Source organism: Ambystoma mexicanum, chromosome 9 (assembly GCF_040938575.1).
Source record: "Ambystoma mexicanum isolate Mex_15411 chromosome 9, UKY_AmexF1_1, whole genome shotgun sequence".
Lineage (NCBI taxonomy): Eukaryota > Metazoa > Chordata > Amphibia > Caudata > Ambystomatidae > Ambystoma > Ambystoma mexicanum.
Window position 1 is genome coordinate 518,542,069 of NC_090931.1, and position 27,341 is coordinate 518,569,409.

Genomic DNA, 27,341 nt, shown 5'->3' on the forward strand with positions numbered 1-27,341 from the left:
TGGCGAAAGGCTTGGGGTTACCAGTGGGTTACCCTTTTCCTTTTGCGCCCCCAGTAGGTGCACCCACACATGTGAGGTACTGTTTTCATCGGGACACATGTGGGAATGCGAGAAGGTACGACATCTGTTGTTGGCGACGTGTTTCAGTAAGTGAACACAGGGAAATGTCTCTGAAATTGGCTGGAAATGAAGATAATTATCAGACATTTCGCTCTGGCCACCCACCGAAAAACACTGCCAACAACACATGGCCTACCTTCCCGCGTGCCCACACGTGTCCCGAAGAAAATGGTACCTCACATGTGTGGGTGCAACTACTGGGGGCGCAAAAGGAAAAGGGTAACCCGCTGGTAACCCCAAGCCTTTCGCCACACCAGCACCTGTGGTGCTTGGCCTGTATGCATGGGTTTCATTGACATATCATCAGCGTTCGACACTGTTATTAGACATGTTTTATGGCGAAAAACGGCCAGTTTTGGGATCCCCAAGGAGTCGATATCATGGATCATGAAGTTACACACGGATACCTCCTATAACTTAAGAATTTCGGAAGACGGTGCAACAACTGTGCAGATCCCAATATTTATTGGACTGAAAACAGGGTTGCAACCTCGCTGCGACACTTTTAAATCTCTATCTCAGTGATTTAGTCTTTCAATGGGCATCCCCTGAGATGTATGCTGTTAGATTAGGAACTATCCGACTACATTGGCTTGCTTTTGCGGACAACGTCATTCTTTTTGACGCTACCCCGTATGGCCTTCCAAAGAAATTAGACTCTTTTGCAAAGTTTGCTAGTGACCACAATTTACGGCCAAATGTTGAGAAAACTAAGATGTTAACTTTTATGGCGGGAAACACAATTAGACGTTTTACCTGGATGATGTAAAACGTTCCAATTGAGTTATGTTCAACCATGACCTATCTTGGATACACTTTGAGCAACCTCTCGTCCCTTAAATATTGGTCAAACATACTTAATGAAAAAGTATGACCCCTCTTATCACAAATGAGGGTGATTTTTAACAAATTTTGTAAATATTCAATCTTTCCCTTAATTGAATTTCTAACAAAGAAAGTGGAAGTGGTGATTTTATATAATACCGATATGTGCTTATGTGACATCCATGATTGTGTAAATATTCTTCAAGGTCGTCTGATGAAATCTGCTTTGCACCTAGCCTTGTCCATTCCTAACACTGTGATTTGCCACGAATTTGGATTCATATCTTTAGCAAACTGCTTCAAATGGGGGTCACTTTGTACTTAAGCAAGAATATTAGTGCCGCCAAGGAATTCAATATACGTTGATCTCAACATAATGGCCTCACAAAATGGCCCAAAATCTTTGACCGTCTTCATCAATCGAATGAATGACATACTTTTGGATTTGGGTGTTACACCATTACATCTAACTTTGCGCCCAGGTTTTGTAAAAAAAGGATTGTACAAAAAGGATTGGGTATTAACGATTGAATCACTAAGTACATACAAAACTTTTCAGGAATATGCTAAATACACCAAGAAAAGGCTTCTGCACAGCAGTTATATCATTTCTTTTCCTTGTCGAGCAGCCCTACCCATGTATATGTGTTTTAAACTGAACCAGCTCCATACCTGGGAGAGGGTGTCCCACTGGTTAGTCGAAAAAGGAGATCACCCCATCACTACATGTAGATTCCCGACTTGTAATTGTCCTATGGAATCTCTTAAACATCTAATTCTCGAATGCACACACTTCAAGGTTCCTCGCACTGTTCATCTGATCAAGTTTGTGAATCCAGCCTTTGTGGATTCTTTTGACTGTTTATGGGCTAGAATGATGTTGGGAATACACAAACCTTTGATTTGCACTCTTGTTCAGTTACTCAGAAGTATGGAACTTGAATTAAATACTTTCGAGGAGAAATGCGTATAACTACTGGAATGTTGCCATTAATATGATTTGGTACTTTAGATCTATGGGTGACTACTCGAAGATGATGGCAATCCATGAAATGTCTAGAAATGCTAATTTGCACTCCTCAATAGAAGGAGATCTTTTATGCTTTGTACTTCTTCTGCTTTGATATTTAGTGATTTTAATGAAATGCTTCTATTTGCACATTCGATTTTCCTCCATCATAACCGGAAAGTTTGCACATCCCATTTTTGCAAAGAGATGTTTGCACATTGCACCTTGCACAGAGAGCGTATATTTGAACTTGGATTCAAACAATTTGTATTGTAAAAATTGATTGTTATTCAATGACCATGGTAGCCCGTCTATGAGGTACATGTTTCAATAGTGACCTATTGTTTTTGGTAATTAAGATGGAATGTTGCGCTTGATTCTTTCATATTTTTTATTAGGATGTTTTTAAGAATTTATTTCTGTTTTGTATGACATTGCTACTGTTTTATGAAATATTGTAAAGGTTTTTAAAAAACTATACAGAATAAAACATTTTTTTAAAAAGGGACCATATTTCGGTAGTTCATTTAGTCATTATTGCCTTTAACATTTGTTCATTGTCTACATGTCTCTGATTATTTTGAATTTGTCTAATTGCATTTCTGTAACGAGATCGTATATTGACAGTCATATTAGGGTCATTCATGTTAGCGCGCTCTCTTAAATCATGTCTTAACGCAACTTTCAAAGCGTAGATGGTTGGGTTGTAAGGATAGCAATGTTTAAAATTAGGGCGCTTAAAAATTGAAGTGCTCTCACTAACATCAGCGTATCAACATATTCAAACCGATTTGCCAGGGATGTATCATTGACCACAGTTGTAAGAGTAGATTTCAAGCGATGCAACTTGGGAAGTGACCACTTTAATCTGTTTCTTCCACTGGATAGTTCCAAGTTTCCCTGGAATATAGAACCTACTCTAGCAGCACAAGGGTTCCATTTTACTTCTAGCATCAGATGGAATAATTGTAAAAGATTGAATTCTGCAGACACATAGGCATAATCCCAAATCGCCATGGATGACCCTCTAGACCAAGTAGGAGCAGTTGGAGTATCGCCTGAGACAGAACCGTTTAAGATGGTAAAGTTACGAGCTTCCATTAGGGCAGTCCACCTTGCTGCTCGTTGAAATAGAGGTTTCGTCACATTGATAATACATTTGATGTTTAGGTCACCTAATATTATGGTAACCGTTACATTTGCCTGCATTAAAATCAGGTCTAAGACCTGCTCTATATGCTTCAGAAATGTTTGGTCCTCTATGGCAACTGGATTCCAGTATATGTTTACCAGTGCAGCTTGAGGATAGAACGGATGGTGACTATTGGAAGTAGTTAGCTTAGTCAATTGGATACCTGGATTTGGAGAAGCCTAGGGTTCCAGAGAAATACCAGACTCTATTGTTATGGCAGTAAGTAGGCCCGCAGCAGGTCGGCCTTTCTTTTGCTTAATCGCCGGAACCAATGCTACCTGGTACTCTCACCATACCGGGTGACTCGTCATCCAGGTCCCTTGGAATACCAGTATATCATAGGAGGCTAATTTGCTGTTCTTAATATTTGGCATTACTGCTCATTTATTGGATTAGATCAGGCTTTAGCTTTCGTAAGCCAGGACCATTTAGACTGCGGTGGAGATGGCAGCCTAGATTTTGCGTAGATCTTACGACTTACAAAGTCTAAGTCTGTGCTACATTGAATTTCTTTTTAAAACCTTTATTTTTTCTGCTGTCATACGCATTACATCACACAAAGTATTATAAATTATGCATATTTGACCTTACACTAAGAACTACATCTTTTAAGAGCATGAGAGTTTCTGCCGGGAACTATTCCTTTTATGTATGTTTCTTCACAGTTTTGCACCCAGATGAGATCCTTCAACCACTCCTGTACAGTTGGAGCCATTCTGGATTTCCATGCCTTGAGAATGTTCCTCTTGGCCACTGCGTTTGATATAGCGAAAAGTCTTCGGTGTTTGATAGAAATCTTTCCTATGTCTCCTAAAAGTATTTGAGTGGGGTGGCTGGTATGTGTCTGTCTAGAATCTCGCTCACGATTTTGGCCACTTCCTCCGAGAATTTCGTGATGGGGTGGGCATTCCCAGTACATGTGAATTGAATTTGCTGTTGGGGTGTTGTATTTCGGACAGTGGATCTGACTGGAGGTGTTGAATTTGGACATTCTGTTGGGCGTGATGTGTAGGTGATTCAGGATCTTGTACTGGATTAGTCTAAGGTTGGAGTTCATTGAGATAAATTTGGTATATTGGCAATATTTGGACCACTGTGAGTCCTCTATGTTTATATTTAGGTCTCGCTCCCATTTCTCTTTTATAGTGTTAGTGGAAGGTGTGTGTGTTTGTACTGCCTTTTATAATGTGGATATGCCTCCCAGGAATCCCTGCGGTGACATTATTGTAGTCAGAAATGGGTGTATTTGCGGCTTTTCCGGGAATTCAGGCCATGCCTTTTTAATTGCTGCTTTAAGCCTGTGATATTTTAACGTTGTTGTGAGGTCTCCGACTATCTTTTCTTGGACCAGCTCCAGTGGGGCGAACTTCCGTTCTGGGTATAAGTCTCCCAGCTTCATTTCAAAGTTTGTGTCCCATTTCTTTTGTATTGTTGAGTCCGTGGTTGGTGCGAGTTCTGGATAGTGCCATAGTGATATGTAGGGCCAGTACGGCTTGATGCAACCCACTCTCTGGAACAAGTATGTCCATGCTTTTACCGTGCAGTTAAGTGGATCTATTTCACCCCTGACCTTTTTACATTTGTCGAAAATCATGGATTGCAATTTGAATGGGGAGGCAGTGAATTTCTCAGCTTGTACATGCGCCTACCCTTCAGTGGAATCAGTCCAGTACTTGGCGAAGTGTGCTTGTGCCGTACAATAGTATAGAAGGAAATCCGGGGCAGTCAACCCCCGGTATCATACCTCTGGCACATCTTGGGCCAAATGTATCTCACTGTTCCCCCTCCAAATACAAATGTGGATGCCAGTCTTTGTAGTGTGACAAAGTACTGGCTTCCTGGCCAAATGGGTAGGTTGCTGAATAAATATAAGAGCTTTGGCACTACCACCATTTTAAGTAGAGCTACCCGACCGTATATCGATATAGGGAGTTTATCCCAAACTTTAAGTTTCTGCTCTAATATTATTAGATATGGCTCGTAATTGTTTGTGTATGATGTTGGACTGTCCGTCGCCATGATTATGCCCAGATAGCGTGCTGTACTTGGGGGCCAACAGAATTGAGCCAAGGCTTGAGACTGTTTAGTGGATGGAGTCAGGGGAATTATTTCGGACTCCTGTCTATTTATTTTAGATCCCGAGTATTTTGCAAATTTGGATATAACTTCCAGTACTGGTGGTAGGTTAGTTTCTGGGTTGCGCACATATAACATTGTGTCATCTGCGTATAGTGAGATGAATTGTGTAAGGCCTCTAATGCGTATCCCCCTCCAAGCGTGAATATGACGTAGTCTAGCAGCTATTCCCTCTATTGTGAGAGGAAAGATGAGTGGAGACAGTGGGCAGCCCTGCCTTGTGCCCCTTTGGAGTGTAAATGTGGTTGACAGTATATTATTCGTTCTGACCTTGGTTGTAGGATTTTTATATAGGACTTGTATATATTTCTGGAATGCCCGCCCGAAACCAAGCTTCTTAAGTATTGAGTACATATATTTCCATGAGACAGAGTCAAATGCTTTTTCAGCGTCCAGGGCTACTGCCACTACCTTTGTACCCAGGTCCATTTGTGAAGCTATTGCGAAGAACCTACATAGATTTAGGGAGGTGGATCTGGTGGGGATAAACCCTGATTGGTCTGGGTGTATTCATTTATTCATGTAGGGGAGTAATCGGTTAGCTATTACCTTTGAGAATACCTTTGTGTCCACATTTATCAAGGAGAGTGGGTGATATGAGTAAATGTCTTGCAGAGGTTTGTGAGGTTTCAGGAGGACTGTTATTATGGCCTCTTTCATTGTGTAAGGCAGCTCTCCCTTTTCTAATACTTCTTCCAATACATCCATGAGTTTAGGGGTGAGTTGCTCCTTGTATAGTTTGTAGAAATCTGCGGGAATGCCGTCTGATCCCGGTGCTTTGCCTGGTTGAAGCTCCTTGATAGCTTGTGTGATTTCCTCAGGGGTTATTGGTAGGTCCAGCGCTTCTTTTTCTGTCTGACTCAGTTCGGCATGGGAAACAAATCCATATAATTACCTAGCTCTTCCTCTGTTGCCTGGTCAGTGTTCGTGTATAGCCTTGTGTAGAACTCTAGAAAATAATTGTTGATTGCTTGGGTGTTCGTGTGCACCGTGCCCTCTGTGTCCGTTATGCTCATAATATATTTGACTCCATATTCGTTCTTGATAAGGTTGGCCAGTGTGTGACCTGCTTTGTTCCCTTCTCCATATCTCCTGGCTCTTATTGGTTGTACCATGTAGTATACTTCTTGTTCCGCCAGGGCGTTAAATTTGGCCATTTCTTCCTGCAATGGTCATAGGGTGGGCTTTCCAGGTGACAGCGAGTGAATAATTTCTAGTCTTCGCAGTTCCCTTTCTGTTTGATTGAGATCTTTTCGTATAGCATTGAGTGTACCCATTGTCTTTGATAATAAGTGGCCTCTCAGCCACACTTTGAATGCTTCTCATAGTGTTGGCGCGGAACTAACGGATCCTGTGTTTTGGTCAAAAAATTCTTAAATCTCGGTCCTTAATGGTTCTACTATTTTGTCATCTCTAAGCAATGACGGGGGCATCCTCCAGGATCATGGGTTTTGTTGTGTGTCGCCCAATTGCATTTCTAGTAGGAGTGGCGAGAGCTGGAACCATGAGCGTATGAGTAGAATGTATATTCCTTTTGCCCTGGGTGTTTCGCCCTCCATGCGTCTACCAGGGGTAGTTTCCATGATCTGAAGAATCGCCAGAGCTGCTTTCGTGTGGGATCTCTGTGTGGTGGAGGAGTGGTCTATTGTAGGATCCAAGATCGTATTGAGGTCTCCTCCCCATATGATTTGTGCGGAGCCGGTTAGAGTGATTTGCTCTAATACTTGTAGGTAGAAACTTGGGGTGTCAGTGTTTGGGCCGTTTGTATTGATTATTATCATCTCCTGCCCATGTAGTGTTCCCCATACTATGACATATCTTCCCTCTGTATCCGTCTCCACTCTCAATATCTGGAAACCAGTGCGTTTGTGTACCAATGTTAGTACACCCCTTGACTGTGTCGAGTAGTTTGTTGCGAATCGTAACTGGCCCCAATTTTGAGCAAATGTTTCTGTTATCTTTCGGGTTTGCATGCATTTCTTGAAGTAGAATGTCCACTCTGTGCCTGTTTGCGTACATTTGTATTTTCTTTGCTTTAATGGGGTTCACCAGGCCTCTAATGTTCCAGGTTAAGAGTTTCAGGTCCAGATTGTTGTTCCTCATCTTTGGGCTTTGTTTTTCTTTTTTATCAGAGTGACTCTTGAGCATACTGTGTGCACAGCGCATGACAGCTTTTTTTCTTGGGTAACTGAACTTTGAACTCCCCAACTTTTCTTTGGCAACAGGCCTGTCCCCCGCCCCACCCACCACCCTCACCAACCCCCAACTGGACAGTGTAATCCCTTGAGTAAACTGCATCAGTTGCTTCCATGGGGAGCACCGTTCCGCTTGTTGTCTCTCAATTTAGGTGGCAGCGTTTATTGTCGTCTCGCTCGGTGCCACAGCCTTACAGGGTGTCGGTGTCTTTTCAGTATATCTCTTTTCATTTTAACTTGTGTGGTATCTTGTATGAGTAACCGTATCTTGAACTTGTACAATCGCTGTTAGGTATTTCCGGAAGATGATGGGATGTTTGATTCAACATATGCCAGGGCTTCCTCTGGTGTTTTGAAAAAGTGGGATCTACCTGCCTGCTGTATCCGGAGTTTTGCCGGGAACATCATTGCATAGCCTGTTTTTCTGTCTCGTAGCATTTTTTTCACTGTGTCGAATGAGCGCCTGGCTGATTGCACTCCCGATGTGAAATCCGGGTATATGTGGACTCGATTAGAGTCATATGACGGGGGCCTTTTCCCTTGCTAGTCTGAGGATGAGGTCTCGATCTCGGTAATTTAGTAATCGTGCAATAATTGTTCTGGCTGGGGCCCCTGGTTTTGAGGGGTGGCAGTGTCCTGTGCGCCCTCGCCACTAGAAACTGACTGGAGAATTGGCCTTCCGGGAACAGTGTACGTAGGATCTCCTCTAGAAATTGTTCCATCGGGATATTTAGTTTGGACTCTGCTATTCCGACCACCCGTATGTTGTTACGTCTTGAACGGGATTCTAGGTCTTCACACTTTGCTTTCAGGGATTTTATGTCTTTGTGAATGTCCTCTATTGCCTTGGTCTGTGTGGTGGATGCATCTTCTAGGGTGTTTACCCTTTCTTCCGCCTCTGATACCCTGACTTTTACTGATCGATGTCTGATCGTATGGATGCTATATTTTTTCCTATATTGTCCAGTTTATTGTTGATGGCCGCAAACCCCTTTTACATTGCTGCCATGTATGGGGCCATGTCGTGCGCAGGTGTTTCTGACTCAGTTTCCCCTTGGCATCGCGTCTGGGTAGTTTCAGGATCTTGATCGGGGATCCCTGTAAATGCGTCAATTGGGCCTTTCTTTTTGCCTTTAGCACCCTCTGCCATTTTGTGTGACTTTGCAATGGGTGTTCGGATTTGGCGTTAAGTTGAATTGGAGTGCGGAGCTATGGACTTCCCTGCGTCTGGTGGGTGTTGTTGGATTGTGCTGTGTTAGGCTTCTCTGGGTTCCGTTGCCAGCAGTTGTCCTTTGTATTACGTGGCCCACTGCTGGGTTTCCTCCATTTGCCTAGACAGTAATCTATATTGGGGCTGCTTATGTTGTAGGGTGGGGGGCCATCGGGTTGCGCCCATCCCAGTTCACCGCAGCGCCCCCAGCAGAGGCTAAGTGATTCTGGGGGAGCCTTGCAGATTCTATCTATCTAGTGTCTATGTGGCGCTCCCGGTTGGGCTGCGAGCAGATGCGTGGGTCGGGGGGCTCAGCACGTACCTTAGAACAGCCTTTGCCAGGGCCCGGCTGCCGGCATCCGGTTCGAGCGAGTGTCATGGAGGTCTGGACAGTTCTCGCATATCGTCGGGGAGTGGGCTGTTGTGTGCACACACTGTGTTGCATGTGGCCCACTACCTCGGTGCCCGCTCCCACCCGATGTCAGTTTTGATGATCCTCTGGTCGTGGCCGCAATCCAAGAAGCCCCGCCGTCCGGCCTGGTATACGTTGCTGTGTCCGGTTTGCTCTCCGCCTCTGTGTTGCCAATGGGGCAGGCCGACGCACAAGCGTCCCTCTCCCCCGGTGTCCGCTGCACTCCGGGTCTCTATGTCGTGGCTTTCAGGGTCTTGGCTCTATCCAGCTTGTGTGTGCCGGCTCTGCATCAACGACCTGGAGTCGCTATGTTTCTGTCATCGTGGAAGTTCAAGAACCGGCGCTAGGATGTAGATCTCGTCTCTGCGTCTGCGTGCGTTGGCGCGCTTTTACTCCCCCCCTGTAGAGTCGGAGTAAATTTTCCTCCTCACGTTTCCTCTGTTCGTTCGTTCAAGATATTACAATTCTCTGCAGGATTTATAAGGAAAGGATTTTTTTCGGCTGCGGAGTGCACAAGTCAATCAGCCATTTCCTCGGCGCACAACAGCGCCCCCATTGCTATATTGAATTTTTAAGGGCTGAAAGGACAGATCTTGTCCAGAATTTTTTGGAAGTTGCTTTAAAACTAGAAGGTTATGACCATGATCAACCTGAGATTTGTAATGTATGCTTTTTGAATTAGTAGAATTTACATTGGCAGAACATTTTACATTATGCTTGCTTAGTTGGAAACCTGCTTCCATCAAATCATTTTTAGCGGACCACAGTAGATCAGCCACAATGTGAGATGGGACCCCGAGTTTAACTGTATCGTAGTTTGGACTTTCGATAATGTAATTGTTTCAATATCACTCGAGCAGATATATTGTAGCTTTACCATGGTTTGAAAGGCAGTCAAAATTTTGGTACGATTTGGATGAGGGTCCCTCCTATGCCTGCCAACCATGGTCAAGATAAATTGGTGTACACTTGAATTAGAGTTCAATTTAGACTCAATACTGGGGCGAGTGGCATATTCTATTTCAGATGTCTGTTGTTCAGTCTCTCTCCACACAGACCTCTGAGTTAATGATTTTTCATTGGGTGCTTTTTAACAAGCCTGAATTCTTGCAGTGTTTGAGACCTCTTTTGTTCAAAAGTATTACACTTGGTCTAATGTCACCCTGGAGCCTGGCTTTTTCCAAAGATGTTGATGGAAGATGGGGAGTTAATATTCCAGGACAAGAGGGGTCCTTTTCAGTCGATTCCAGTGCATGAGGGCCAATTCTATGTTACAAAACACACCCTATTTGGGCTCTATTATTGTAGGCAAAGGAGATCTCATGGGTGTTGTCAGCTCATTAAAATAACTTTTAGTTTGGGGATTTAGTGACTTCTTTGTCATAGCTTGGTTCTTAGACTTTTTAAGCTTTTTCCCTTGTATGTTGATATTTCATTTTTTCGCTTTCCTCTTGCGTGGGATTGGGTAGAATAGGTCAAAAACCTGAGGAAGCACTGCTTCTGTTTTGGGTTAGGATTCAAAAGACATGAGGGACTGTTCTGCATGGTTGGATGGTGCAGTCGAAGCAATAATCATAACCTCCGAAACATCAACTGATCGTTGTATCCCCTCCTCTTGTTTATTTTCCAAGAGGACATCCACAACTTCAGTGGCCGGGTTAAGGATGTTATCATTCTGGAGCTCTAAGGGTAAAAGTGAATTTACCTGTTGCTGAATACTAGGCGCTGAACGTGACATAATTACCGCAGCCACCCAGTCAATTTTAGCAGTTAGCAGAGTCAACATTGCATTATGGTGGTCCAACCTTTTGTCCATGTTCTCGTGTAATTTAACAGGACTATACATGCTTGTATTAATAGCAGATAACATTGATTCCTGCATAATGTAAGGGGGTGGGTAAAACCAAAAGAAGGGCGTGGAGTTAGTTTTGCAAAAGTAGGTGCTGTTGATGTAGATGAAAAGGACGAGTCTGCCACTTCTTTATTTCCCATTTCTAAATATTATATCGGGGAATTTGATAGGTTCATGAGGGAATTTCTAGCATCAAGGTCACCCCAACAGTATTGGGGTCACCCTGGGTCTCATGAACAGTAGTGGGGTGTGTGACAAGTCAATAAAATGTGTTTTAAATTGCGCCAAATACACCTGGAGAGGGTGGGTGGTAATGACAGTATATGCAAGGATAGAGCCGCACAGACAGCCCGTGAGTATAAACAAGGGGATTGAGGAAGAATCAACTGCATGAATAACTGGAGCACAAACATCGCAGGTACCAACTATTGATACCGCGTCAGGGTTGGAAAACAACTACGATTCATAGTCAATCAACAAGGGAGTAACACACGTTAATATTGCAGTATCTGAGATCAGCTGCATCACCGGCAAATCTACAGAAGCAGTGTCATTTAACACAATGGGAGAGGCTAGTGCCCTCGCTGCTGTTATAACATCAAAGCGCAAGGGCTGCAGGCTCTCTGTTGGAGAGGAAATCAAAGCACTTTTAACTAAACGACAGAAAAGCCAAATGTCAGGCCCTGTTGATTTAGAGCGTTTAACTTGGATGCAAGGATGATTCGTAATGGCAGGCTTTACTGGCAGAATAATACCTTTATTTGTAGCCGCTGTTTCAAGGTTCGTTAAGAAGATCGCATTGGTTGCTTTCATTGGCATGTTTGTTGTCAGGGTGTAAGCAGCCATATCTTGACCGGCGAAACAGAAGCAAGTAGCTGCAGATCAAATCATTTGCAATCTTTGAGAATAACTATGAGATCAGATTAAAAAAAACAACAACAAACGTGTGGCCACCCTGCACCAATGTAACAGAGTATCGTCGGGTGCGAGCGCGATGTTGATTTTATGCACGCCTCTAAAAGTGGGAGATGCTTGCTCACGCTGAAGTAAAAAAAGGAAAATAAAGTGACATCAATAGTCTATATGGTAATTCAAAGTTTGTGTAAGTCGTTGTGTCAAGTATATAAAGGTTACAGATCTCAGTTCATAGGTTTCATACCAGATTCAACAAACGCTGGAGCACGTAGATGAGGGAAATATCCAAGGATCAAAGCAGGGGTTCCTCAGCGTAACAGCACTCACAGTGCACTCGTCGGGTTGTTTCTATTGCCCGGTTCGCCTCCGATATGACAATGCATTACTTACCGTAAAAGCATTTCTGATGGTTGTATCTACTTAGATTCACATGCTGTGCATAGGTCCGACATCCAGTGGTCACTGCAGAGTATTGCATTTTGTTTTTCGTAGTCGAAAAGGGACGTCAACAAGGCGTGTCTGAAATACTATCCCTATAGTGACGTGCGTTGTACCCACAATCCCTCACGCGTCGAGGTCCCTCTGTTTGTATTTTTCTGCCCTGAGGGAGCCTTCTAGACGTGAGTACAGAAAAGAGAGATATAAAAGGAAGTCTATGTTCCTTCCATCCGAGCGGGGAGGAAGGGTGGGCGCATGTGAATCTAAGCAGATACAACCATCAGAAATGCTTTTACAGTAAGTAATGCATTGTCTTCTGATGTTTGTTAATCTGCTTAGAATCACATGCTGTGCATAGACTAGCGAGCAGTACCCGGAGTTGGCGGTGGGTTATGAGAAGGAACAGTTGAGAAAAGATGTCTTAATACTGCCTGTCCCACCTGGGAGTCAGATCTCGAGTGTGCATCTAGACAGTAGTGTTTTGTAAAGGTGTGCACAGAACTCCAGGTAGCCGCTTTGCAGATGGACTCAAGGGGAACATTTGCAATGAATGCTATAGACGCCCCCGTGCCTCGAGTAGAGTGTGCTCTTGGCTTAAAGGGCAGTTCTCTCTTAGCAAGAGTATAGCAGAGAGTGATGCATTGAACAATCCATCTAGAAATAGTGGACTTTGAAACTGCATCCCCTTCTCTTCCTGCTGCCACCGAGACGAAGAACTGATTAGTCTTCCTCAGTGGTCTGGTTCTTTCCATGTAGAACATGACCGCTCTGCGCACATCTAGTGTGTGCAGAGTTTTTTCTCCCAAGTTGGAAGGATTTTGAAAGAACGTTGGCAGTTCTATAGACTGGTTTACGTGGAATTTCGAGATGAATTTCGGAGCAAACCTTGGGTGCGTGCGTAGAACCACCTTATCTCTGTGAACTGTAACGAAGGGGTCTAGAACAGAAAGAGCCTGTAGTTCACTTACTCTCCTGATGGAGGTGATAGCTATTAAAAAAGTAGTCTTAAGAGTGAGGTCTTTAAGAGATGCTTTGTACATGGGTTCGAAAGGTGAGCCCATGAGTCTGGTAAGTACCACGTTAAGGTCCCATCCGGGAGCTGGGTCAGCTATCGGGGGGTGTATTCTCTTTACTCCCTCCATGAAGACCTTTATAACAGGGATCTTCCACCACGACACCTTGAGTTGGGAAGTGGTGTATGCAGAAAGTGCCGCTAGGTGGACTTTAATGGAATTGAACACTAGACCTGAATCCAATAAGTGGGTCAGGTATAGAACAATATGTGTGGGAGAGCAGTCAATCGGATTGATGCTTTTTTCTCTGCACCAGATGACAAATCTCTTCCACTTGCTAGAATAGCAGTGGCGAGTGTTAGGTTTTCTGGTTTCCCTGAGGATGTCCATGCATCTCTGCGGGAGCTGTAGATGTCCGAATTCTATGATCTCAGGAGCCAAGCTGCTAAGTTCCTGTTCTGGGGGCATGGATGCAGAGTCCTGCCCTTGTCTTGTGACAGCATGTTGTACGGGCAGGGGAGTTTCACTGGGGGAGATAGAGACATCTCCATTAAGTGAGCGAACCATGGCTGTCGGGCCCACATTGGGGCCACCAGTATCATGGTCACTTGTTCCTGGTGCATCTTGTGCACCACCTTGTTGAGAAGGGGAGTCGGGGGAAAAGCGTAAACAAATTTCTCTGACCATTGCATCGACAGACCGTTCCCCTTGGATTGGTTCTGGGGGTACCTGGAGGCGTAACTTAGGCATTGTGAGTTCTCCAGGGTTGCGAATAGGTCTATTTCTGGGAATCCCCATTGTGTGAAGACGTCGAAGACGATGTCTTCGTGCAGTCCCCATTTGTACTCTTCGGGCAGGGGGAAATCTCTGCTGAGTTTGTCTGCCAGCAGATTGAGTTCCCCTGGTACATGTTGTGACAGTAGGAACATGTTTTGTTTGAGAGCCCACTTCCATATATTTTGGGCCAGTTTGGACAGTCCTGGAGAGTGGGTGCCCCCCTGCTTGTTGATGTAGTACATGGCTGTGGTGCTGTCTGTAAGGACCAACACAGTCTTGCCTTGTAGGTGTTCCTGGAAGGCTTTTAGCGCCTTGAACACAGCTAGTAGCTCCAGTAGATTTATGTGTTTGGATGCTACGTTCGGAGTCCACACTCCGTGAGCAGTCTGATGGGATAAGTCAGCCCCCCATCTTGTGAGGGATGCCTCTGTGGTCAGAGTGGCTTCCGCCGCGGGGGTGGCAAAGGGTTTCCCTCTTTCCAGGTTTTCCTTTGTCCACCACCGTAGCGAGAGAACCAAGGCCTGCGAGACCACCACTAGATCGTCCCATAGTCCGCTGGCCTGACACCACTGGCTGTTGAGCCACTCTTGCATAGGGCGCATGCGCAGGCACGCGTGAGGTACCAAATAAATACACAACGCCATCATGCCTAGCAAGCGCATTGCTTTGTGTACCGTCACCTCTCGACCGGTCACATATTGAGGGATCTGAAACAGCATGTTTTGGACCCTCTCGTTGGAGGGGAAGACGAGGCCGTCCTTTGTTTGAATTAGAGCCCCTAGGAATTGTTTGATTTGGCTGGGGTCTAGGCTGGACTTCTTTTTGTTGATGGAGAAGCCCAACTGGAACAAAAGGTCTACAGTCTTTTGGGTATTGGAGAAGCATGTTTCGTAAGAATCCCCTGTTATGAGCCAGTCGTCGAGGTAAGGGTAAACTGGGATGGACAACCTGCGCAGGTGGGCCGCTGCCACTGCCAGTACCTTCGTGAATACCCTTGGTGCTGATGCTATGCCGAAGGGTAGCACTCTGAACTGGTAGTGTTTGCCCTCTATCATGAACCTGAGGTATCTTCTGTGCGCTGGCAACATTAAAATATGAAAGTATGCATCTTTCATGTCCAATGTTGTCATGTAATCTCCCTGTGATAGCAGTGGGATCACTTCCTGTAAGGTCACCATACAAAACTTCTGGGGTTTGATAAACTTGTTCGCTGGGTGCAGATCTAATACAGGGCGCATGGTTAGATCCTTTTTGGGTACAAGGAAGTACACTGAATAAATACCTTCCGTTAGCTGAGATAGAGGCACGACCTCTATGGCTCCTTTTTCCAGCAGTTGTTGTACTTCTTGGAGAAGGATGGCAAGGTGTTCCTGTGTCATGCGTTGTCCCCTCGGGGGTCTGTATGTTGGGGAACTGTTGAATTTGATGCAGTATCCGTGGGCTACGGTGGAAAGTACCCAGCGGTCTGACGTTATTCCCTCCCATGCTGGAAGAAAGGATGTTATCCGGCCCCCGACCGGTGTTGCATGGGAGGGGACGCGAATCTTCGCGTCACTTGGTGTTGTTGGGGGCTTGGGAGCCTCTGGGGGTGGACCCCCGACCTCTCCCTTTGCCCCGGCGCTGGCCTCTTTGGCTGTACTGCCCACTATTGGTCTGGTAATTGGTGGCAGGGTACTGTTGCTGCTGATTCTGCTGTTGGCGTTGGCCACGAAAAAAGCGTTTGTTGCCATAGCCGAATCTGGTAGTGGGCTTAGAGATCTGGTCAGGAGTTTTGATAGTATCGAACTCTTTTTTAGCCATCTCCAGAGCCTCATCCACCGCTTTCCCGAAGAGGTTTGAGTCTTCAACAGGTTTATTTATTAAAGACGCCTGTGTCTCCGGTTTGAACCCTGAGTTGCGCAGCCATACATGGCGTTTTAGGAGTATTCCCTGAACCAGGGAACGTCCCGCTGTCTCTGCAGCATCCAGAGAGTTCTTTACAATACTTTGGTTGACCTGGGTTCCTTCGCCAATAGTTGATAGCAGGCGTGTACGTAGTGGTTCCGGCGCTTCTTCGGCGTCTTTGCGCAGTTTGGCCCACTGCGCGTCCGCGTAGCTAGCTAGCAAAGAATTGTTGTTCGCAATTCTTGCCGAAAAGGCAGCCGAGGATGTGACTCTCTTTGCAAGGGCATATAACCTCTTGCCCTCCTTGTCAGGTGGTGCCTCGCTGGTGGACAGCGGCACCCCTGCCCTCTTCCTTGTATTAGTTACTACAAGGGAATCCGGAATGGAATGTCCCCTGATGTACAGCGGGTCTGAGGGTGAAGGAGTGAAAAGTTTTTCAATTCTTGGATTAACTCCTCTGATTAGTGCGGGTGTGGATAGCGAAGGGATGATTCTTCTCTTCACTGAAGCGAGGAGGGGAATGGTCTGGCTGACTGGGGGTTTCTCCTTAATTACTCTTTCCACAAAGTCTATTTCAGGAGAGTTCTCCCCAGTGTCCAGTTCGAAATGTGCTGCTGCTCTGCGCAACAGGGCATTGAATGTGGGCTGATCGTCAATGGGAGACGTGTTTCTAACAGGTGAATTGTCAGGAGGATTTAGGTTCAGGACATCAGTGTCCGAATATACTGATGGGGATTGCCAGGGATGAGAAGGCCCTTCTTCTGGATTTTCTCCGAAGCCTTCTCCTACCAAGTCTGGGCTGTCTTCCAGACCTTCCTCCTGGTTCAGTCCCTCTTCATCGTCCACAAATTCATCCTCCTCCTCCAAGTATTGTTCCTCACCAGTGAGGTCATACACATTATGGAAGTCTGAGGCTGTGTCCTGCTGGGGATTGACTAGTCTCGGATATTTGGCCCTGGGGTCCTCCTGAGGCCCTTCTCTTGTTCTCTTGGGAGTGGGAGGGTTCTGGGTCTTCATAAACCTCTCCATTCTCTCCATGCAGAGATGGAGCCTTTCCATGGTTTCATGGGGTACCCCTGAGCGGTCTAGCGGGGGAAAATTAGTGTCATCTAGCTGAAAACGGCTCAACCTCTCCCATAACGTCGAGGAAAGTGTCCCGTCGCCTTCCAAAAAGCCTTCCGGTGTGCTGGGGGTCCCCCGACTGAAGGGGGTAGTCCCTGTCTTTCTTCGGGCTTTTTCGGCGTGTCTTTCGACCTCTGCGTAGCGCTCAACGTGTCTTTCGGCGTACGCTTCTGGGCATCGGCTACAACGATCCTCGCCATGCTCTCTGCGACTCGTTTGTAAGCGGAGGGCTGTGGTTTCGACGTTACGGGTGTTGATCGTTCTACGGCGGCGTGCGCTCTCTGCTGGTGCGCGCCGGCCGATGGTTTGGGGGCGGCGCCCTTATTTGCCGAAAGCCCAGTCGCTGGTCGCGGCTGCGGTTGTGAGAGGGGCTTCGAACCTGAACGGTCCGAGGAGACTGCCGGTGGAACCTGCGTCTCCTTGGGCGCTGATGCTTTCTTCGTCTTCGACGAAGAAGAGCCATGGGTTGTGTGCTTATGTGTGGTATCGTGTGCGTCAATGTCGCCGGGGTGTTCATCCCCATAAGCAGGGCGTGAGCCGAGCCCGTCGGGGCCGGGGACAGACGACGAGCGCGAGCGCTCTTTAGAGGGGTCTACGACTTCCGTAGCGGAGGTCGTGTTATCACGTTCCTCGTCACTGTCGGTGGTAGCAGCGGCGGGTGAAGAATCGGCCTTCGACATAGCGTAGGCCGCCCACCTCTTGACCCTACGGTCTTTTAGAGTCTTTGGCTTAAGAAGCCGACAAGCCGTGCAACCCTCCTCTTTGTGATCGAGGGGCAAGCAGCGGTTACACCGTGAATGCTTGTCCTTCCAAGTAAACTTGCCCTTGCAAAGTGAGCAAAACCTAAAGGGTGTCCTCTCCATAGCCGAGGCAATAAATCGTGATAACGACCCCAAGGGAAAGGAAGGGGAAAAGGAAAGGCATTCTCAGAAAAGAACCAGAGATGTCCCACGACCCCACTCTCCCTACTGTATTTGGCCTGCGAGGCCAGGCCACGTGTTCGGCAACGCCGAAGGATCTCCTCCGCTCGTCCCCTCCGTCGAAGATCTTGCTCGGCGGAGACAGCTTCACAACTGCGTCGAGGGAGGGATCGATATGTTATATATTAAATAGGAAAACGACCAAAGGTCGAGGAGATGGAATCTGCAATGTCTCTCGAGGAGCTCCGCGTAAAGGCGACCAGTAGCTGGGCGGAAAAAAAACAATCTGAGGGACCTCGACGCGTGAGGGATTGTGGGTACAACGCACGTCACTATAGGGATAGTATTTCAGACACGCCTTGTCGACGTCCCTTTTCAACTACGAAAAACAAAATGCAATACTCCGCAGTGACCACTGGATGTCGGACCTATGCACAGCATGTGATTCTAAGCAGATTAACAAACATCAGAAACGTATTTGCGTGGCCTGCTTTTTCAGCCCAGAGCTGAGAACAGCATGTCCTCACTTGCCGGTGGCCATCTTGGAATCTTAATCTTGTTGTGGTATTTTAACTTAATTGTTGTTTATTGATTTTATACTAATTGTTTTTATCTCTTGTACTTTTTTTATGCTGTCATGAAAGAATCAATGAGCTGAAAGTGTAAATAACATCTAAATCTAGCTGATAGTTGCCTTAAAAAAACAGCTATATGTTCCCTGCTTCCAGTTTTTTTGCAGTCTTTTAGATAAGACAGCAATTCCAGACCTCATTCCATCCATACTGTTCCATCAGCCAATGAAGATCAAAATGCTCCTTTTTTTGCTTTGAGAATTGTCCTGTGTGTTTTTCTTTTCCAATCATTTCACTCTGCACATCAGGTAAAGAAGTCTTTGGGACTCCAAAAGCGAATGCATTGTTCCATCTCTGCATTGTATTTTCATTTTGTCCAATAAACCGCATCTTTAAACTGGACTAACACAGCTTCTAACTTTTCTTTGCACTTCAAATTGGATACGTATGAACGTAAAATGCAATATACAACTGTAAACGCCAAAACGGTTGCCTTTGCCAATGCTGGTCTTATTGCGTCATGGCATTTGATACTGTTAAGCCAACACAAGTATGTTCTTTTATGGTAATACTGGTATATATTGGTCCACAGACATGTATAGGCACAGACAACATGAACATGTTTTTTAAACTCGCATATATCGTGTGCAAAGGCATCACGAAAATGAGACAAATGCTCCTGTGCAATTTGATGACTTGCATCTATCTGATTTGTTCATGTGCTACCCTACAAAATCCATTGCAGACTGGATTTCTACCTAATTTATTCACAGAAAATGTAAATGTTTCCCCCGCGCCTGCCTTGCTTGGTTCTGGCTTCTCCCGATGCGCTTGGTCGAACCCTCATATTTTGGGGAAACATTCACATCCCTCCAATTAAAAAAATCACCAGTTGCCCGGCTGCATAAGCAAATGTGGTTGGGGTCTAAATGAGGCTCTTAGTTACAAACCTATTTTCCAACAACACATAGATGACCCATAAACATGCAATGTCTAAGCAAAAGAATAATACAACATTGGAGTCAACGTTCCTAATAGAGGAAGACTATACGCTTAAATTGCATCCACAGTATTTAATTTGTTTGAGTAATAGTTACAGATAAACAAGGCCACAATATACAATTACCAATACTTTTTATACAGTTCAATTTCCAATACATCAACAATATATTTACACCGCATTCTGTACATAAAAATCTTTTTAGATTCAGTGCATTGTCAAGTTTTTTTTATACACAATTATACAAAATGAAAAAAGTTAATTTAATTATTCTCTTGTTTATAAATGAATTAAGTTAATTTACAAAATAATAATTACAACCAACAAAACGGACATAGAAGATGAAGCATAAATGAAATGGCACTGAACAACCATTTTAGCATCTCTCATTGTATCACTGAATTTGCCAAAAAAAAGGGCAGGATACATTTGTCATGGAATTCAACTGTCATCTGTGGGATTTTGGGTATTAACCACCTAACATTTTGTAATAGATGTATTTTTTGGGTCATTTCTAGAATAGAAATACCGTTAACAGGGAAACACTTACGGGCAAATTAAATACTAACTTCCTCAAACTATTAAAATGTCCCTTTTGGACGGATTATGTATGATACTATTTTTCAACAATGATGCATACCACTTGCATTCATGTTTTGGCATTTCAGTAAAATGTATCAATGGGGCAATACAAAGTACAACACAAATTATGTACCTGACTGATGGAAATACACACTCACTACTTTTGTCAAATGACTGGGTCACTTGACTTGTTAAATACAGTTTACGGCGGAAACTGTATTATCAATTAAACCAAACCCTGATCGTTACGTGTATAAGGTAGCATATCTGTTCTCAAATTTCACAATAAAATTAAACAGGCATTGGATCAGCTATTAAAATAAATGTGTTCTCTACTTAGCAACTTTAATATGTTAGAACACGCACACAGCTCCTAAGAGATTGTTACCCCAAATCTTGTTTAATAAGGCTGCTAAAACTATTCATAAAACATTCAAAACAATTACAGATGTTCACTATGAAGAAAAGACAAATATGCTTAATATTAGTATTTTCCTTTGCAGAACAATGTATCCCTTGATATGGATAGAATATAAAATGCCACTCATGTTTAATCACATTCAACAGCAATTAAGTCTTTCACATTTTCTTTTTAAAAACCAAACAGTGGAAAAACTGGACAACTATTTTAAAAAAATAGCATTAGGGAATACATGGTGTTTGTGCTTTCCAAAGATTCATACATTTAAAAACTAGAGTTCTCAATACATTAGAAATATCAAATTAACACCACGGAATAACTGTAGCTTAATTTGCAACGAAGATGGGATATATTTTCAAGCACAAACAATGGAAAAGTCTGGCTAAAACCCGAATTATAAAGCCAGACAGGTGGCTCAGGAGATCAAGCCAAACATTTCCAGAAAGGCACAATGTTTTGTTGGGTAAAGGATCCTGACCTTAGTGCTGACTAAAGATCAGTACAGAATAGCAGGTGCTTATAACCCTAAGTGTGGTATGGAAGTAGTAAATACTGCACCAAATGCCAGCTGGTTGACAAGCAATAAAATACATTTAGCTGATAATGCTACGCCTCGCAGGTACACTACTTCAGTGCTTTCTTGTCCTGAGAAGGAACACACTGGACGAAATACAGGGCTTCAAGTGAAGCTGACACAAGTATGCTCAGCTGTCCGCCACATCATACATTCCTATTAATGTCACCTCACCTGATAGTCCAGAGGACAACTATAGTGCAGAGGTCTCAAGATTAGCTGTACAATTGAAGCACACCAGGATGAGCGAGTTTGTAGGAACAATGACAAAAATGGGAAAACAAAGTTGTTCGGCCTGTAAAATGAAATAACAGGTACCACGGGTCGAGCACAGTGGTGTCATTCTGAAGTGGAGCCATTCTGAAGTGGGGCATTTGACGCCAGTTTCACACATGCACTAGGAGATAGATCTAAATGCTAACTGGACTATCTTGTCATATAAATGTCTAATTCCACTCATAACTTTCAAGGGGAAAGAACACTGCATAAACCTCTTAATGCACCCAATATGCCTCTATTAAAGTTACATTTGGCTGTGGTTTACTAAACATTCAAGCATGACAAGTTTTAAATGTTATGATTATATATTGAAATCCTTGGATGAAAAAAATCCTTTCAAAAATCGCAAAACCAGAACGTACTAGTACTCCAGTTTCTGAATGCTTTTTTGTGCAACTGACATCAACGTTTTTTTGCTCTTATAAGTTGACAAAACAATTTAAGTATGTAGACACAGGAGGTAGCAGATCATGTCATCCAAAGATAACACTACAACACTACAAATTATTATATTTAATGCAAGACAGTCTTATTGTGTTTCTGGACCAATGTCGATAAATCTGCAGCTAATCTGTTTTAAGACCGTTTGGGCTGCTTCATAGGATCGTTATTTGGTCCAATTTGGTTCATAACTGTATACTTTAAGAAAAAGTATATGTTTAAAAAAATGTCCTTCATTGTTGAATTGTACAGCACACAATGAAATTTCAGAGCCTAATGACTTTGAATAGCGATTTCCCTTGTGCTTAAGAGTCAGCTGATATGACATCTACATTTCCAGTCATCCACTTCCACTGAATGCTTGCCAAATGTTTGCTGGAATGCCTTTCCTTCCCGATCCCACCCTCCCACCACACTATACATGGAAGAACATTGGTTCACTGTATAACACAGTACTTTCTGTAATCAGATTCAAAATCTTCATCCATGCTGGTTGTGTCTGCCATCTTTTTGCCATCGATCTTTGGGAGAAATTGTGCATAGTTCACCTCCTGCTGCTCGTAGAATAGGATGTAAGCAGAGTCAGTGTCAATTTCATCAGGATGTAGTTCCTTTGAAGGAAAGAAATACATTTTTAGCACTCTGAATGAATAGTGCAAAGGTTTGGTGCTTGCATTCAAAAATCTGATTTTCCTGTGAATCATATTTTAGCTTTATTGAATGACAACATACATTAAAGCCTTTGGAATGCAAACCTGCTAGTGAAATCGTCATTGAATTTATGTATTCAAAATCACATTTTTTCTGATCAAATACCAGCAGATTGACAATATGAATTTAATGTATACATTGTTCAAAACTGAAAAAGAAACATGTAATCTTGCATAAATGTCAAGGTAAAGAAAAAAGCGTTACCATGCTAGTCTCTCTGCCCCACATACCTGTACTCACACTATTTGTCAATAATATCAAACGCAAAATGAGAAATTGATAGGCACATGTACTACTGGATCTCTAGCACGAGTATAATGCTTAGACTCATACTTTGAAATTCTACCATACAAAAAACTAGAACCCCTGAGTGCTTTTAGAAAACACTCATTCAAACTTAATTTTACTGCACTTTTGTGTTAAAGTTAATATAATATACTTATTACTGTGTGTCTACATGACACTGCTCTTTTAAGGAGACTCAGACTTCATGTAAAACGATTCCCTACAATACAGTGCTCTGACAGATTACCTTCAGTTTTCTTTTTTAAAACTTTATGCGCATCAAAGCAGAACAAGTCGCTCACCTTTGGTAATTTTCTTTCTAATCGATATGGTATAGTATTTTCCCAACAGATTGTTCATCTCAGTTTAAGAAAGTTATTTTGTATGAGTGAACATTATAAATGCCTGAAATCAATCAATACATTAATCAATTTCTTGAAATAACGACCAGGCATAGACTGACTCTGAAACTTTTTCCTATGCCAATAGGGGGGTCAACATGCGGCTCCCCACTGAGTCTGTTATAGTGCCAATGGCCCCCACAACACCAGCAATTATGTCCTTCATACATAGGTGAAACTACATGAGCCCAGAGACCTCAGTTCCATGTTATTCATAGGCAAATATGCTAATGAATTATAGAACTGCAACATCAGAATGCGGTACGAATTGTTAGGCAGAAGGGATCATGTTACAGCTGACAGGAAAGCCTTGCACTGGCTAGCAGTAGAAGACGGGATCACCTTTCAAAATATGACCCTGGTACATCAATGCCTATTTGATCAGGCACCTGCCTACTTGAAGGAACGGATTGCTCCTTATACCCCGAGCCAATCCCTACGATAAGGGACACAGGGACAAATTGCATGCACAACAGCTAAAAGAGCCAACGGATTAGGAAGATCCTTCCCTGTCAGAGCAGTCCAGACTTTGGAACGGTCTTCCGATTAAACTCAAACTAGAGGAAAACTACAGGAGTTTCAGAAAAAAACTAAAAACTATTTTTAAATATAGTAAGTAGGGAATTAGTACTAGAAAGCCGATGTCCTGTCTAATTCTTTGTGTCTGTATCTAAATGTACGCGCCCCAATGCCTGCGGGCTTCTCGGCGCGACATAAAAAAATCATATTACAAGTTATCTCTTTGAAGGTATGCTAGGGAGGATCGATTCAAAATCTGTGGGAGGAATACAATGTCCATCAGATAACACATGACTGCAACTCTTTCTTTCAATGGCTACCTCCCTCCCACAGATGTCCTCACTTGAAAGAAATCCAAAGCAGTAACGAACAAGAATGCAATAAAGCATACGAAGAACAGAACACACAGAAGGAAATTCTGTCCAGTAGACCTAAAATGTGAATCCTCTACAGGGTTAGAAATTAATATTTGATAAGCAGGAGCTAAAAGCAGCTCCTGTGTATCGCACAATAAACAGTGAAAACAGTGACCAGGGGCTACCACAGGGAAACAAGTAGCTAGTACGTAATGTTCTCCAAATCTAACATCCACTTAAGATGTAAACTGTAATGTAAATCATTTGAACCATTATGTATCACCCTTTAAGCTTTAAATGCAATGTAGATATGTCCTAATGTTTTTTTATAGATTGTCCCAAACACAAATAAATTTAACAGGTGTGTGTGTGTTCGGTATCAGTTGGCCTGGTCAGGCAAAAGTAGCTCCTGGCAGCTGTTGGTGTCAAGCTAACCAGGCTCTTCTAGGCTACAAGCAGGAGCTAAATAGCTCCCAGCTCCCCTCAATTTCCAATCCTGCTCTATGGCCAAAGTGTTAAGCAGTAATGCTTTTCAAAAGTATGCAAGCATGCCTGTGTGGTCACCTGGTAAATAACCAGCACTGGCTCTCCTCTCTGCAGAACAGTAGTAGCTGACAGACCTCTAGTATTGTGGACCTCAGCCATATGGTACTTTCTTTTGAGCAAGCTCTTAAAAAGTCTTAATGTATAACCAAATACACTCCGAAATGGTGTGTTTGTGCAAAATATCTTCCCTTCCTAGGACAAGCAAACCAGCTGATATTATCCACTCTAAAGACCAAATTACTTAACATACAGTAATGTCCTTTCTGACGTGTACATTAATTCCACACACAATTCCTAATCTTCTGAATTCAGTCCAGGTGCAGTCTTCTTCAGGTTGTTTTTCTCTAGACACTAGGTGGCACTGCGCAGCTCTAAAATCAGTCTCATCTTAACTCCTTGGCGCGCCTTGTGCCAGAAGCGATGTCACACACACGCCACTGGCACCATTTTCTCCAGTTCCAACTAAAACCTACAAGTGTATGCAAGGAAAAGCAGAATTGCAGCGTGCATACTCCCAACAAGGTACATAAAAAGCATTTGAAAAATTCCCATCAGAAACATTTATAATCAGATTTGATGGGTAAGCAAGTGGGAATGTAGGAATCTGTGGGAGGAATGGACACATACATCAGACGAAAAACATGACTGGAGGTAATATTTTCTTCTAATGGTTACCACCTTCTTCTGGAAGCTGTGTTTAGAGAAATCCACAGGTGGGAAAGCTGAAGAGAATACCAATTAAAGGTTACACTCCAAGGTTACACTAGGATATACCTACTTGCACATCTTTGCCAGCCAAGGACTTGAAGGTGTGCAACAAAGCCCATGTGGCCACCTGACAGATGTTTCACACTGGAACATCTCTTTGCAGTGCGGATGTCGCTGCATGGCCCCATGTGGAATGTGCTCTTAAATCTACTGAAACCTCCTTGTGGGCCAACTCATAGCACATTTCTATACAGAGAATAATCCACAGTGAGATGGTTTGCTTGGTTATTTACGACTCTACCTTTTTTGGGACTTACAAAACCCTGTCTAAGCCGCCAAGTCCTGGAACTCCCTACCGCCTACCATTAGAATGGAACCTTCCTTCAGTGCTTTCAAAACCAGAGTAAAGATCTGGCACACTGACAAGTCTAACAAATAAGCTGCAGGCGGCCAGTGGACCTTTATTTTATCTTCATGGTTCTGATTGCTGTGCCCTTTTTCTGTTTTTATTGACTGCCAGACCTATCTGTAACCTTGGTCGACCTACCGGTTGATCCCCTATGTACCTTTATGTATGTAATTATGTCTGTAACATGTTAAGCTTTCCAGCACCCAGGTACCTCAGGGTTAGGTGCTCGATACAAATAATAAACAAATACAAAGAAATACAAATATGAAAAACTGATCATGAAGCTCACATACCTTAGTCCTAGACAAGTATAATGTTATGGCTCCCTAAGGATCTGACCTCTGGAACCATTCCTCCATTTCTGAGGGATGTGGAAGAGGAAAGGATACTGAATGATTAATATTTCACTGTAGGTGGCATTCTCATACCACTTTCGGCAAGAGGAGGGGCTTACCCCTCAAAGTAACTTTTTCTTTTGCAAACTGCAAGAAAGGTGGCGAAGAACAAATGATTTACCTCTCTGTAATGTTCTTTCTCATGGATGTTCCTGCCACGGATTCCTCATCTATGATATCGCTATTGCAGCACAGCAATTCTCTGGAAGCTTTTCCGCTGCCAGGGGGCACTGCACGGCTCTACATTGAGTCCGTTCGACAGCCTCTATGCATCCTGCACCGGAAAGGACCCTAGGGCCAGTATAAGTAGCAGCCCGCGCCCCATGACCTCAGTGCCACACCTTTTCCCTAGCACTCCGACACGGAGGGACTGTAGAACCAATGGTGTACTAGCTTCCCGCAAGAGGGGCAAGTAGACAGGGTGATGAGGAATCCGTGGCAGGAACATCCATCAGAAAGAACATTACAGAGAGGTAAATCATTTGTTCTTCTAACGGATTGCTTTCTGCCACTGATTCCTCATCTATCAGGCTCCAAAGCAGTATGTCATCTGGAGGAGGGAGGAAAGCAAGGATACCACCTAAGACAGAAATCTCTGAAGGACTGCCCTACCAAAACGGCATCCTGGCCAGCAAGGGAATCTCAAGCAGTAATGGTTAGCGAACGTGTGCAGAGACGCCGACATTGCCACCTGGCAAATGTCCAGGACAGGGACCCACCTCTGCAGAGCAGAGGTGGCAGCCATTCCTCTGGTAGAACTAGCTCTGAAACCCTCAGGTACATCCAGCCAGATCACAGCATTCTTAGATGCAGAGAATGATCCACCTGGACATGGTCTGTATGGTCACAGCGCTGACAGCACGAGTATCCGCGTAACCAACAAAACGCTGGTCATCTTTCCTAGCCTCCCTAGTACGAGAGTACAAGATAATTAGAATTTAAGGGCAATTGCCGGGTCCAACCGATGGAATCGTTCCTCTGCCTCGGAAGGGTGAGGTGGAGGGCAAAACAGAGGATGATGGATCTTCTGAGAGAGATGGAAGTAGGAGACCACCTTCGGCAAAAAGGAGGGCCTCACTCTCAAAGTCGCCTTCTCTTTGGAAAAAAACAAATAAGGAGGTA

General features: G+C 43.9%; 1 protein-coding gene across 2 annotated transcripts in view; it reads right to left on the minus strand.

Annotated features, from left to right (window-relative positions):
• Positions 1-19,650: 19,650 nt before the first annotated feature.
• USP32 (ubiquitin specific peptidase 32) overlaps positions 19,651-27,341 on the minus strand; it is a 3,569,419-nt gene continuing 3,561,728 nt past the window's right edge. For both annotated transcript variants that reach the window (XM_069615070.1, XM_069615069.1), the window contains exon 34: positions 19,651-22,500. In XM_069615070.1, coding sequence (XP_069471171.1) covers positions 22,327-22,500 — 174 coding nt within the window. In that variant the 3' untranslated portion in view covers positions 19,651-22,326. The remainder of the gene's footprint in view (positions 22,501-27,341) is intronic.